Here is a 12,449-nt window from a genome sequence, read left to right as displayed (position 1 = left end):
CGGATCCCAAGAAGTTGGTGCTGAATTCCCATCTCCCGCTTAAATTAACGGCCCAAATCTGGTTCAGCCCTCAACAAAGATGGCACCTGCGCTAGCCTCGGCCCGCGTGCCCTCACTAAAAATGGCAGCCCAGCTCTCTTTCCTTTGGTCTTTCTGGTACAAGTGCAGGCGCTCTGCCCTTAGTTAAGATGGCGTCCCGCCAGCGCTTCCCTGCCCGGTCTCCTGTCCAGTCCGGTTGGCTTCACCGCGCGCGCTTCGGCGACCCCGCCTCGTTTCCGTAGGAAGAGGCTCCGGGAAAGATGGCGGCCGCTGCGGTTTGAATTCCAGCGGCGCCGCCGGAGTCCGAACAAGAGCTGGGTTGGAGGGGGCGGGGACCTGGGGAGCCGGGCGGGTCGCGATCCCGTGGGGGAAGCAGTGGCGCCGTCGCTAGACACCAGCGCCACCACCTCCTTTGTGTCCACGATGGACTCGGTGTTGGAAGAAGACGTCACCCTCCCCGGGACGCGTAGCGGCTGCAGGTGCGGCCCGGGCTTTGTGGGTTCGCGGTAACCGGGCCGGGGTTCCCACGGATGGGGGTTCGCTCCATCCGAGACTCGAGGTTTGCTCCTGATGGGGTTTGAGGGTTCCTGACGTGGGGAGTGTGTGAGATGGATTTCTTCGGGGGCGATCTCTTTGGGGACCCGCCCACTGATAACTGAGTGTAGGTGGTTGAGGGTCCCTACCTGCATCGCCCCCTTGTCTCGTTTTGGGACATACTTTGAAGAGGAGATGAGGGACAAGTAAGGGGTTCTCTGAAAGAGAGGGAGATGGAACGTCTTGGAGTGTGCAGTTAGTGAGGGCTGGTTGAGGGACGGGGACCTTGAGGGTACTTGATGCCTCTTTGTGGTTTGGGGGTTTGCTTTCCTTGTCGGGAGTGTAGTTGGTCTGTCCAGACTTTGCTTATGATTCACATAGTGGCCACCAAGACTCAGGCCATGGGGTGCAGTGGTTAAGAACCTCGGCTGGAGTTGAACAGAACAGATTCAAGTCCAGTTCTTTAACTAACTAGCTGTGTGACTTGGATGAAATGACTTAATCTACTTTCCCATCTGTTAAATGGGGCTGGTAGTAATATCCACCCAACAGAGTTGGGGTGAGGATTAGATGAGAAGATGCTTGCCCAGCAATTTGCTTGGCAGGTGTAGTGCCTGGCGTATTGCTGCTGCTGCTAAGTCGCTTCAGTCGTGTCCGACTCTGTGCGACCCCATAGACGGCAGCTCACCAGGCTCCCCTGGTCCCTGGGATTCTCCAGGCAAGAATACTGGAGCGGGTTGCCATTTCCTTCTCCAATGCATGAAAGTGAAAAGTGAAAGTGAAGTTGCTCAGTCGTGTCCGACTCTTAGTGACTCCATGGTCTGCAGCCTACCAGGCTCCTCCGTCCGTGGGATTTTCCAGGCAAGAGTACTGGAGTGGGGTGCCATTGCCTCCTCCGGCCTGGCATATTATCAGTGCTTTAAAAATGATTTGGTCCCGCCATTATCACCACCACCATCGTTGTGGTCATCAACGACAGTAGTACAAATTGGGGGATAATGGCCGAATGAACCTGTCCCAAGAGGCAGTTGGAGTCCACTGCCGGTGGGTTGGGGTCTCTCTTGGGAGGAAGGCCTGAAAAGGTCCCGCACTGCTATGGAGTTGGGCCCCTTTGCTTGTCCTGGGCTCCCGGTTGGGGAGAGGGTAGAAGGACTCAGAGGACAGCCCAGAGAATCTGTGGCATTTGTCCAGTTCTGCCAGGAACATGCTGCCTCTTTTGGTCAACAGATCCTAGCTGAAAGGGTGACATGTTATTTGTTGTGTGCATATCTGGATGCTTTTAAGAGTCAAATGGACACAATTCCTGAACAGCAGACATAAACAGGTCCTATCTTGGCCAAACCTGGACAAATGGTTGCTCTGTTTATTGAGAGCCTAACAGAGAAACCATTTATATGGATGACAGAGGATGAGATGGTTGGATGGTATCATCGACTCAATGAACATGAGTGTGAGCAAACTCTGGGAGGTGGCGAAGGAATGGGAAGCCTGGTGTGCTGCAGTCCATGGGGTCCTGAAGAGTCGGACCTGACTTAGCGACTGAACAATTTTATCAGACACAGAGTAAGGCCCTTTGAAGCTCCTGCTAGTTGAATCCAGAGGTGATTTGTCATGTTCCTTTCTCATCGTCTTTCTGCCACTGCCTGGGTGTATTGTGGGTTTCCCTGGTAGCTCAGTCGGTAAGTGGTATATCACCCCTCACCTGGATTGTCCTGGTTGCCTTCACACCTCTGATAGCCTTTTATACTACAGCTCAAAAGCGCATTTTAAAAGTACAAATCTGATCATCACAGTCTGCCACTTTATATGTTTAATGCCTTTCACTGCCATTAAGGTAAAGTCTGCTATTACTCAGGGCTTCCCAGGTGGCTCAGTAGCAAAGAATCTGCCGGCCAATGCAGGAGACTCAAGAGCTATGGGTTTGATCCCTGGGTGGGGAAGATCTCCTGGAGTAGGAAATGGTTAACGCACTCTAGTTTTCTTGCCTATGAAAATTCCATGGACAGAGGAGCCTGGAGGCCTGCAGTCCACAGGGTTGCAAAGAGTCAGGCACATCACTCTCTCAGGCAGCTTTTCACATCTCAGTACCAGTTTTGGAACCTTGTTCAGTTGCTCAGTTGTGTCCTACTCTTTGAGACCCCGTGGACTGCAGCACACCAAGCTTCCCTGTCCATCACCACCTCCTGGAGCTTGCTCAAACTCATGTCCAGTGAGTCGGTGATGAAATCCAACCATCTCGTCCTCTGTTGTCCCCTTCTCCTCCTGCCCTCAGTCTTTCCCAGCATCAGGGTCTTTTCCGATGAGTTGGCTCTTTGCATCAGGTGGCCAAAGTATTGGAGCTTCAGCCTAGACCTAGCTGGGTTTCCATCCCAATTCTGACACTTAACAATCATGTGACCTTGGGCAAGTCACCCTCTGTGAGCCTCAGTTTTCATCATCTGTAAAATGGATGAGTCTAAAATAGTTTAGCCCAATGTCTGACCCAGGATAGCAACTGAACAAAACATCAAATATTTTCCTTGCACTCCTTTCCCTGCCTTTGCTGGTAACCCTGGTGCTGCATACATTCCTGAGCTAATCTCTTACCTGCTTAAGACTCTCCCTGGCTCCCTTCTGCCCTCAGGATCAAGTTCTTTAATGTGGCTTCTGAGCTCCTTTGTACTGTGGCCCCATCCACCTCACTAGGCTCCTGTCTTCCCTCTCCCTTCCCTGTCTCCTCTCCAAGCCTGTCACCCCGCTGGCTGCCAAACTGTTATGAATGATCTGCCTTGTTCTTTCTGCTGCTGGGCCTGGGTGCTTGCTGTGCCTGCCGCCTGAATTGCCCTCTCTCTTCTGCTTTGCTGCCTTATTTTTCACGTCTCGGTTTAGATGTCACTGCTAGGAATCCTTCACTGACATCCCCTCTCCCCACCTGGGCCCTCTATTCTCCTTTAGTCCCCCATCACTGATGTATTCACAGCCCTTATTGACATCACTGAATTTTCTCTTTTTTTGACTACATCATGCCAGATCTTAGTTCACTGGCCAAAGATCAAACCCAAGTCCCCTGCAGTGGAAGCTCGGAGTCTTAACCACTGGACTGCCAGGGAAGTCCCATGACTTCACTGAATTTTATCGACTAATGCAGTCCAATCAGTATATAATTTGAGCCATGTATGTAATTTAAAGTTTTCTAATAGCCACATTAAAAGCATAAAAAGCAACCGCTGAAATTAATGTTAATAATGTTTGTTTAACCTAATATTTCCATATATTATCATTCTAACTTGTAAACAAATAAATATCAGTGAGCTATTTTGCTTTCTATCTGATCCTACTGAGTCTCTGAAGCCCGGGATGTGTTTCACAGTTACCGCCCTTCTCGATTTAGAGGAGCCGCGCCTCAGGCCGCAGCTGCTGCGTGCACTGGCCGCCGCAGGCGCAGCTGTCCACTTGTCTTTCCCCAGACTCGACTCTGACCTGCGTGAGAACAGGGGCTGCATCGTGACCATCTTTGTGATGCCGCCTCCTAACGTGGTCTCTGGTCATGGTAGGGGCTCAGTACCTGTCTGTTAATTCCCTGAATGAACAGTGGTCCGGTGAGGTGACGATTTTATTCACTTTTTCCAGGTGAGGACACTGAGGTTCAGAGAGGTGAAGTGAGCACCCCGAGATCCCACCAAAAAGTATGTGATCAAGCCAGGATTTAAAATCCAGCTACATATTCCAAAGCCTGGCTCTTGGTGCCCTATCCTGCCTTCCAGCTAGTTCTCTGAACCGATTCTGAGAGGATTCTGGGAGGATTTTGTGGAACTGCTGTGGGCTGGAACTGGCCCTCAAAGAGTCAGCTTCTCCATCAGGTGGTCCGAGTGGAGGAGAGAAACCCCTGGAACATGAGGAATCTTTTTATGCTGATATGGATACTCTCCTGCTTGGTAATCTCCAGGCCCCGGTTGTAGAGACTGAACTGAAGTCCGATTGTCCTCGGCCTTCTGTTGCGTTAGGGCAGCGTGCCCTCTCGAGGCTTGATCACCGGTGGGTGCCCCAGGAGCTCCGGCTCTGTGAGGTTTAGGCCTGGATCCTGGTCCCTGAGGCCCCTTCATTAGGTCCCACCCGATGGTGTCGAAAGGACTGGCTTTGTACGCAGGACGCCTGCGTCAGAATCCTGCCTCAGCGGGGTACTAGCCATGTTGCTGGAGTTTTTCACATAACTCTCTTAATCCTTAATTTCTCTTCAGTGACAGTTTCTGTTTTGTTGGGTGACTTTTTGGATGAAGCAAAGTTGTATGTTTTAAGCACCTAGAACCGATGGGGGAGTACGTTCAGTGTCGGCTGGTTTTTGTTGAGCGATTACCGTGTTGTACCGTTTTCTGGACAAAGTCCTCTGTGCCCACTCCCCCGGGTTCACCCCTTCGGTTTCATGCCCAGGATTCTGCCTCTGCCTGTGAGTTTCCGAAGGCCTGGCTCAGGCCTGCTCATCTATGGGTTCCTTAAGCATATGGCCATTGAGTGCCTCCTGCCTGGTTAGGGGCAGACCAAAAAAAATGTCTCCTGTAAGTTTGTACACAGTTTGTACTTTCTTAGGCAAAGGATACCTTCGTGGATTTTGTAGAAGGAGATTGAGAAAGAGGATGGCGGGATGAAATTTCTGGTGAAGGCTTGAAAGCTTGATCCAAGGCCGACCTCGGACTAGAGGTACCCCTGGGCTGTGAGGTTTGGGGAGACGCTCCCGGTCGCCAGGGTTAGCTCAGCAAGGGCAGGGAGCTGTGTGTGGCTTCTTCCCGATTGGATCTTTAGAAAGAACGATGTCTGGTACATAGTATAGGCTCAACAGTTATTTGTTGAATGAATCAATTTTGTTCAATCTCTATTTGAAAAGATAAATACCGTGAATATAGGCTCCCTATTTTGTAGTGAAATGCTGCTTTATAATCACTGCGTGAAAAAGTGCACAGCAGAGTGTAAATGGTACAACTTGTTGGAACACAGTTTGGCATTAAAAATGTGCCTTGTGTTTTTTTAACAGCTTTACTGAAATGTGATTTATATGCCATAAAGTTTACCCATTTGAAATATACTATTCAGTGTTTTTTTTCCCAGTATATCTACAGAGTTGTGCAATCATCACCATAATCTTAATTTTAGAACATTTTCATCATCCAAAAAAACCCTGTGCCCATTAGCATTTACTTCCAGTCTTAGCTTGGGCTGCTGTAACAAAAAACTGTAGACTAGGTAACTTACTGACTACCTGCGTGCATGCTCAGTGGTGTCCAACTCTTCACACCCCCATGGACTGCAGCCCGCCAGGCTTCTCTGTCCTTGGAGTTTTCCAGGCAAGAGTACTGGAGTGGGTTGCCATTTTCTACGCCAGGGGATCTTCCTGACCCAGGGATTGAAGCCATGTCTCCTGCGCCTCCTGCTTGGCAGACGGATTCTTTACCACTAGCACCGCCTGGGAAGCCCATTATTGACAACAGAAATTGGTTTCTCACAGTTCCTGCGTCTGCAAGTCTGAGGTCAGGGTGCCAGTGTGGTCAGGTTCTGGTGAGGACCTCCTTCTCACTGTACCCTCACATGGTGGAGAGCAAAGAGAGGAGGCAGGAGCTCTGGAAACGCTTAAAGGCGCCAGTGCCATTCCTGAGGGCTCCGCCGTCTCCAGCGCATCTGGTCTTAATCACCTCCCCAAGGCTCACCTCCTAATACATCCCGCAGGTGGGGGCTGGGTTTTATCACATGAATTCCAGGGGGCTCGTTCAGTCTACCACACTCCCCGTTTCCACTCTCTGCCCCCTTCCTGCACCCTGCTGCTGCTGCTTAGTCACATCAGTCGTGTCCGACTCTGTGCGACCCCATAGACGGCAGCCCACCAGGCTCCCCCGGCCCTGGGATTCTCCAGGCGAGAACACCTAGGCAACCACAATCTACTCTTTGTCTATTGGTTTGCCTGTTCTGGCAATGAGACACTACAATATGTGGACTCTTGTGAGATCCCTCTGTGTTGTAGCCTGTGTTAGTACTTCATTCCTCTCTGTGACTGAGTATTCTGTTATAAACATGTACCCGTTTTTGTTTGTTCATTGGTTGCTGATATTTAGGTTGTTTCTGCTTTTCTGGCTCTTTTGCTATATAAACATTTATGTGTGTACAAGTTTTTGTGTGGACATAAATTTTCATTTCTCTGGGAGTAGGGTTGCTGAGTCGTGTGGTCTCTGTGTATTTAGCATTTGGAGGAACTGCTCAGCTCTTTTCCACAGTGGCGGCACCATCTCACACTCAGCATCCTACGCTGTGTGAGGACCCTCATTTCTCCATTGCCTTGTCGGCACGTATCACTGTCTGGCTTCTATTGTAGCCATCCTGTGGGATGTGGCATGGCATCTCACTGCGGTACTGATTTGCATTTCCCTAACAGCTGACCACGTGGGACATTTTTTCATGTGCTTGTTAGCCACTTGTATATTTTCAGATCCTTTGCCCATTGAAAAAATGTAAATGTATTTAGATACGGCAATTCCACTTGTTATCTATCGAAAAATCCTCCTGCTTGTGGACAATGAGACCCATATAAGGAGATACAGCATTGTTTGTGAAAGGAACAATTTGGAAAGAAATTGAGTTTCCTACACGGTACCTGGTAAATAGACATCCTTTTGAGAGGTCTCTTTCAGACTGTGACCCGTGTCAACTTGTGAAATTCGATTTAGTAGGTTGGAACCAGAATTAAGCAAAAAAGAAGAAAGGAACAGAACAGGAGGCACTTGAAGAATGAAGGCTAATGTGTTTCCTTCTATTGGTTGGGGTCAGTGAAGTTTGAAAAACGCTGCTGTAGAATGCTCTGCAGGAGTTAAGAACGCTGCTGTGGATCTGTTTGTACTGTCATGAAAACATCTTGACACATTCAGCGAAGACGCTGCAGAATAGTGTGCACTTACACACGCAGAGAAAGGTCGGGAATCTTACTGACGAGAGTGGTTCCTTCTTCTGGGAGACCAAGATGCGAGTAGTAGTCAAGAAGAACTCGTCCGTCTCTTGCATTTATATGTAGTTTTGTCTCATTAGGAACAGATGACCTAGAGTGAAAAGCAAGCTGTTGAGAGACAGACCGGCGTGTACTTGGTGTGCGTTTTCTGAATGGGACGTGCGGTCTGATCCAGGGCGCTCACAGCCCTTCGTCGGTTAAACGCTTTGGGGCCCTCTCGTGGACGGCCGCTGGTTGGTGCCGCCAGGGCAGGCCCCGTTGGCAGCGGCTGAGCGAGGCGGGGCGGCGGCGAGGTGCAGGGGTGTCGGTTCACTTGCCCGCGGGGCTGAAGGCCCTGCCTCGGGGCGCTGGGCCCTCACCGCGGCCCTTTAGCCCGCGTGGGGCCGGGGTGGTACGCAGGCGAAGAGCATGGGCTGTGCAACCAGGCCGGCTGGGGTCTTTCAGCGTAGTCACTCTGCCCCGCCTCCCTTTTCCTAACTTGAGAAAACGGCAGCACTGAAAAAGGACCGCGGAGCCCAGGAGAGCTGTGGTGAGGAGGCGGCGCCAGGCCGCCCGTCCCTGGGCGCGGGGACCGTCTGTGCAGGCGCCCCTGTGGGTGGCGGCCGTGGTTACGCTGGCCCTGACCAGGTGCCCTCTGAGTAGGAGCTGAGTGCCTGGACTGGGCCCTGAGACGCCTGGATTTTGGCCTCAACTTTGCTACCCAGCCCCGTGTGATTTGGAGCAAATAAGTTCCTTCCCTTCCCGGAACTTGGTCTCCTCCATCCACACCATGATAAAGTCTCATCTCAGCCCTCTTCCTTTGCCTGGGTTTGATTTCGGATGGGGACCCAGAAAGCCCCAACCTAGGCCCAGAGTGAGGGATCGGAATGGATACCTAAAGCTGAAGGCTTGAAGCTGGAGGTGTGGCTGGAACCGACAGAGAGCCCTGATGCCCGAGGGTCACGACGTTTCAAAGGGGGCGCAGGTAAAGCCCACATGGAGGTTTGATGGGAGCCAGGCCGGAATTTCTGCGTTAAAGAGCGGTTTCTTCTAAGAGTTGCAGTGTCAAATGGCATTTTTCATATTTTGCCTCTTGGAAACTTGTCTAAGACCAGATTCGTTGGCTTTGCCTGCCACGTGGCTTTCAGCCGTGATTGGTCTTGGCTTGAGTCACTGATGGGCCATTTCCTCCAATGGTAGCGAATTAATGGCTGTGATGGAGAGAAGCCTAGACTTGGGGATGTGGAGACCAGAGTCGGCTGAGCTTCCCAGTAAGCTGTGTGTGTAGTTTTGGGGCCACTGAGCCACCAACTGCAAAGAGTGGTGGCAAACTTTTACAGTTTGTTTAGAAAATGGAGTTTGTCCTAGTGATACTGGAGGGAGTTAAGAATTATAAAGAGTTAAAAAGGAAAATATTGAATATCTCTCCTTTTCCTACAAATTATGCTTTTTAATACTTCACTTGTTATGTGTACTTTATAGCCCCCTAGTTTGCAGGAAGGATTTGAGGTGACTTTAGTATACATGTGTTTTTTTTGTCTTTCAGTAATTGAAGGCATATCCTACTTAAGTTTGCTTTTTTTTTTCCCTCTGGATATCCTCATAGCAGACACATTTTAAGTAATCATTTTCCTGATGCTGAAATTTTATGATATCTAATTTTTTTGCTTGATTCTGATGTTGAAGTTTCATTCCAACTGCAGAGTTTGATGATCAGACAACACTGTCCTAGGAACAGGATGGATCTGTATTTAGAGGCCTGGAAAGAGCAAATTGCCAAGAAGTCAAGCTGAACTGCCATCAGCTCCTAGTTTACAGCTTGGGACAGGGAGGCATTGTTGGGTTTTAGACATTAAATACTTGGATTCTGGACTTGGTTCTCTGACTAACTGCCCTGCGACTGGCTAGGCCACTGAAATTATCTTCCTTTGTAAAATGCATAGACCCTCAGGGAATTGGCCAGTTCTCGTGAAGGTAGATCATTTACAAGTTATAGAGCATCGTATGTTTCATGGTGACGAGGGCACTTTGCTCCCAGTTATGGAACACTCACAGTGTGCAGGGCACCTGCTAGATCCTAGGTGTCTTGTTTAATCACCAATTACTCCATGAAGTAGCTGCTGTTCTTTTGCAGATGAAGGAAGCGGGGCCGGGAACAGGTACATGGCGGAGTTTAGAACAGGATTCAGGGAACTGCGTTTTGTGTTGAACCACACCTCCTATCATGGTTTAGTTCTTAGTGCCTCCAGACCTCCCTGAACCTGCTTGTATAATTTAGCCAGTAAAACTTCTGGAATCAGTGAATTTTGCATTTTTGTCTGATGTTCTTAAAGCATCCAAATTAGTACCTGATACTTTTAAGCTTATAGGCATATTGATAATGATAATCGTAGCATTGACAAAAACAACGGTCGATGCCTCTGCTGGTCGCTTCCTGTGTGCTAAGTGTTTATATGCACTAGTTTATTTAATCTTTACAGGTCGAGGGGTGGTGTCCCTGTGTACTGAATTAATACGAAAGTATAACTCAAGAGCATCAGGAGCTTATGTTTGGCCTGGTGCCTCCGCACCCGGCCCCTCGATGGCACACGGAACACTTGCTGTGTGAATGAATCCCTGACTGAGCACCCTTACTCGGGTGTGAGCCACAGCCCAGCCCCAGAGCCTGGGTTCCTCACTTGCGCACTGCCTGCCCTCGGGCTGGTTCCAATGCCGGTCGGGTGCAGTGCAGGGGGTCCGGCAGGCTCTGCTGTTCACATGGTGATTCTTCTTTTGTCACCCGTGTTCTCTCCTAGTGGCCTTGCTCTCGGTGTGCCAGATGACCCGGAAGGCATCAGCCCTGATCCTGGTTCGGGAAACGGTGGTAAGTACACAGAATAAGACCAGGGGAAGTGGATGCTTGGCCGTGAGGGCCGTGAGCCCTTGAGCTGGGAGCCTGGGCCTGAGCTTCAGTGGGTCCAAGGCCCAGCGCTCCCCTGGCGTGGCTTGGTGCTCCCAAGAAGGGCGTGGTGTTTAATGTAAATGTTGACGCGCTCCTCACCTCCTTTCATAAGCACCAAGCTAGGGGACTGGATGTCCTTTGGGCCACACTTCGTGAGTTTCATTTCTCTCTACCACGCTTGCATAGGGGGTTCAGCCAGTGTTTGCTGAACTGAATGACCAAGGGAGGTTGGGTGTTGAGTCGGTGACTTGGTCAGGTTCAAAGGCTCTGTTGGGTCCTGCTCCCGGATGGCTGGAGGCCCTGGAGGGCTGCTGTCCAAACCTGAGCGTGCCAAGGCCTTCCTGGCAGGCTGCTGGGTTCCGTGTGCTGGCTGGGGCCTGGCATTCCTACACGGGCCTGCCCTTCGGAGACACATAGTTGGGTAGACCACAGGAGACGGCGCTGAGCAAATAAGCAGTCTGCTGGGTTGAAGCTGGATTATGAGGAAACTTTCTGTTCTGCAGTTCGAGCCTTCCTCATAATTTTTGTTTCTGAAAGAAAGTGGATGCTCTCATCAGTATCTGTGGGAAGTGCTAATAATTTGCCTTGTTGAAATATCTTAGAGATATTTCCCCCATCTCCAGAGTAATGAGATTACGGGCAGAAAGAAGGAGTTTTTAGAGCAGATAACCTAAGTTTCATACGGTGAGAATATGTTAATTCTCCCTCAGGTTTTCCTTTAGAACCTGGCAACTTTTACTTTAAGCATGCAGTGCAACAGTTCTGGTTTTTCTGCCTTCTGCCCTGAGGCCGTTGGGACCAGAGACTTGATCGGCCTGCTCCTTAATTCAGCCCTGGTGTGCTTCCTGCCAGGCTCGGGGCTCCGCTCCGCACTGGGGTTCAGCTTGGATCATGGCTCCGATCATGCCTGGAAGGCAGGCAAAGAATGGTCGCGCAGCCAGCTGGGGGTTGAGGAGCTGGGCGATGGGCTGAGAAGCAGGTTTCCCCTCAGGAAGGAGTGGGGCGGCCGGAGTGTCCCTGGCAGGGGACCTGGCCTGGAGACCTGGAGGGTGAGGGGCCCTGGGCGGGGGCACGTGGGTGATAGAGCCCGCCTGTCTGAGCAGCAGGCAGGCAGCCGTGTGCCCCCGGCCTGGCGTGCGGGGCCTGCTGGCCGCCCCTGCCAGCTCCCAAGCCTCTTCTCTGCTGAGCCCCGAGCGCCATGCCCTTGCCATCCTATGGCTTTCGCTCCCCTCTACCGGCCACCCCCTGAAGACTCAGCTGCAGCCCACGCTTCCCCGGCTCTCCCCAGGCTGCCGTCCCTGCGCTCTCCTCTCCGAACCTTGCATTTTCACTGCAGTTCATCGCTTTTCTTCGTGTTGGCCACTTTAGGAGTATCCCGAATCGGACTGCTCCTCACCCGCCTTCCTTGGCCTAAGCACCGTGACCTCTGGCCTGGATTCTCCCGGCTTTCTCCTACCTGGTCTCCTCGTTTCTCTTTCAGCGCCTTTCATAAAGATCTGTTCTTAGCAAGGCAGCCAGAGGGAGCCTGTGGAAACCGAAGTCCCCCACGCTACCCATGAGCTCGTGTTCTGAGAGGCCCTACTCAGCCTGTCTCCCAGCACCTGCTCCCCCCTCTTCTGCTGTCCCCCCCTTTATTGCTCTCCCATCCATTGGCCTCTTGGCTGGTCCTCAGGTCCCCTAGGTCCCTGCCACCCCAGGCCTCTCTCTGGGCCCTGTCCGAGTCTGCCCAGAGGTCAGCCCTTCCTCAGTTTAACCCCCTTATTTGTTTGTGTTCTTTTTTTTTTTTTTTTGCCATGGTGTGCAGGATGCAGAATCTTAGTTCCCTGACCAGGAATCCAACTCGTGCCCCCTGCATCTTGCCCTTGCACTGGGAGCGTGGAGTCTTAACCACTGGACTGCTAGGGAAGTCCTTAACCACCTCATTTCAAACTGCAGCCCTCACCCCTCCCTTGCTATTGGCGCGTCCTGTCCTCAGCCACGGTATTGTTCTCCATA

General features: G+C 51.1%; 1 protein-coding gene across 8 annotated transcripts in view; it reads left to right on the top strand.

Annotated features, from left to right (window-relative positions):
* Nucleotides 1-295: 295 nt before the first annotated feature.
* CDK5RAP2 (CDK5 regulatory subunit associated protein 2) overlaps nucleotides 296-12,449 on the top strand; it is a 182,026-nt gene continuing 169,872 nt past the window's right edge. For 6 of the 8 annotated variants that reach the window (XM_044940531.2, XM_044940527.2, XM_044940530.2 and 3 more), the window contains exons 1-2: nucleotides 297-518; nucleotides 10,309-10,376. In XM_044940531.2, the coding sequence (XP_044796466.2) occupies nucleotides 463-518; nucleotides 10,309-10,376 (124 nt within the window). In that variant the 5' untranslated portion in view covers nucleotides 297-462. Of the gene's footprint in view, nucleotides 519-10,308; nucleotides 10,377-12,449 lie in introns of all 8 variants that reach the window. The other 2 variants (XM_044940528.2, XM_044940534.2) reach the window with 1 other exon arrangement.

The sequence above is a fragment of the Bubalus bubalis genome, chromosome 3, assembly GCF_019923935.1.
Source record: "Bubalus bubalis isolate 160015118507 breed Murrah chromosome 3, NDDB_SH_1, whole genome shotgun sequence".
Classification (NCBI taxonomy): Eukaryota; Metazoa; Chordata; class Mammalia; order Artiodactyla; family Bovidae; genus Bubalus; species Bubalus bubalis.
Note: the sequence above shows the minus strand (reverse complement) of the source record. Positions and strands in the feature narration are given on the sequence as shown.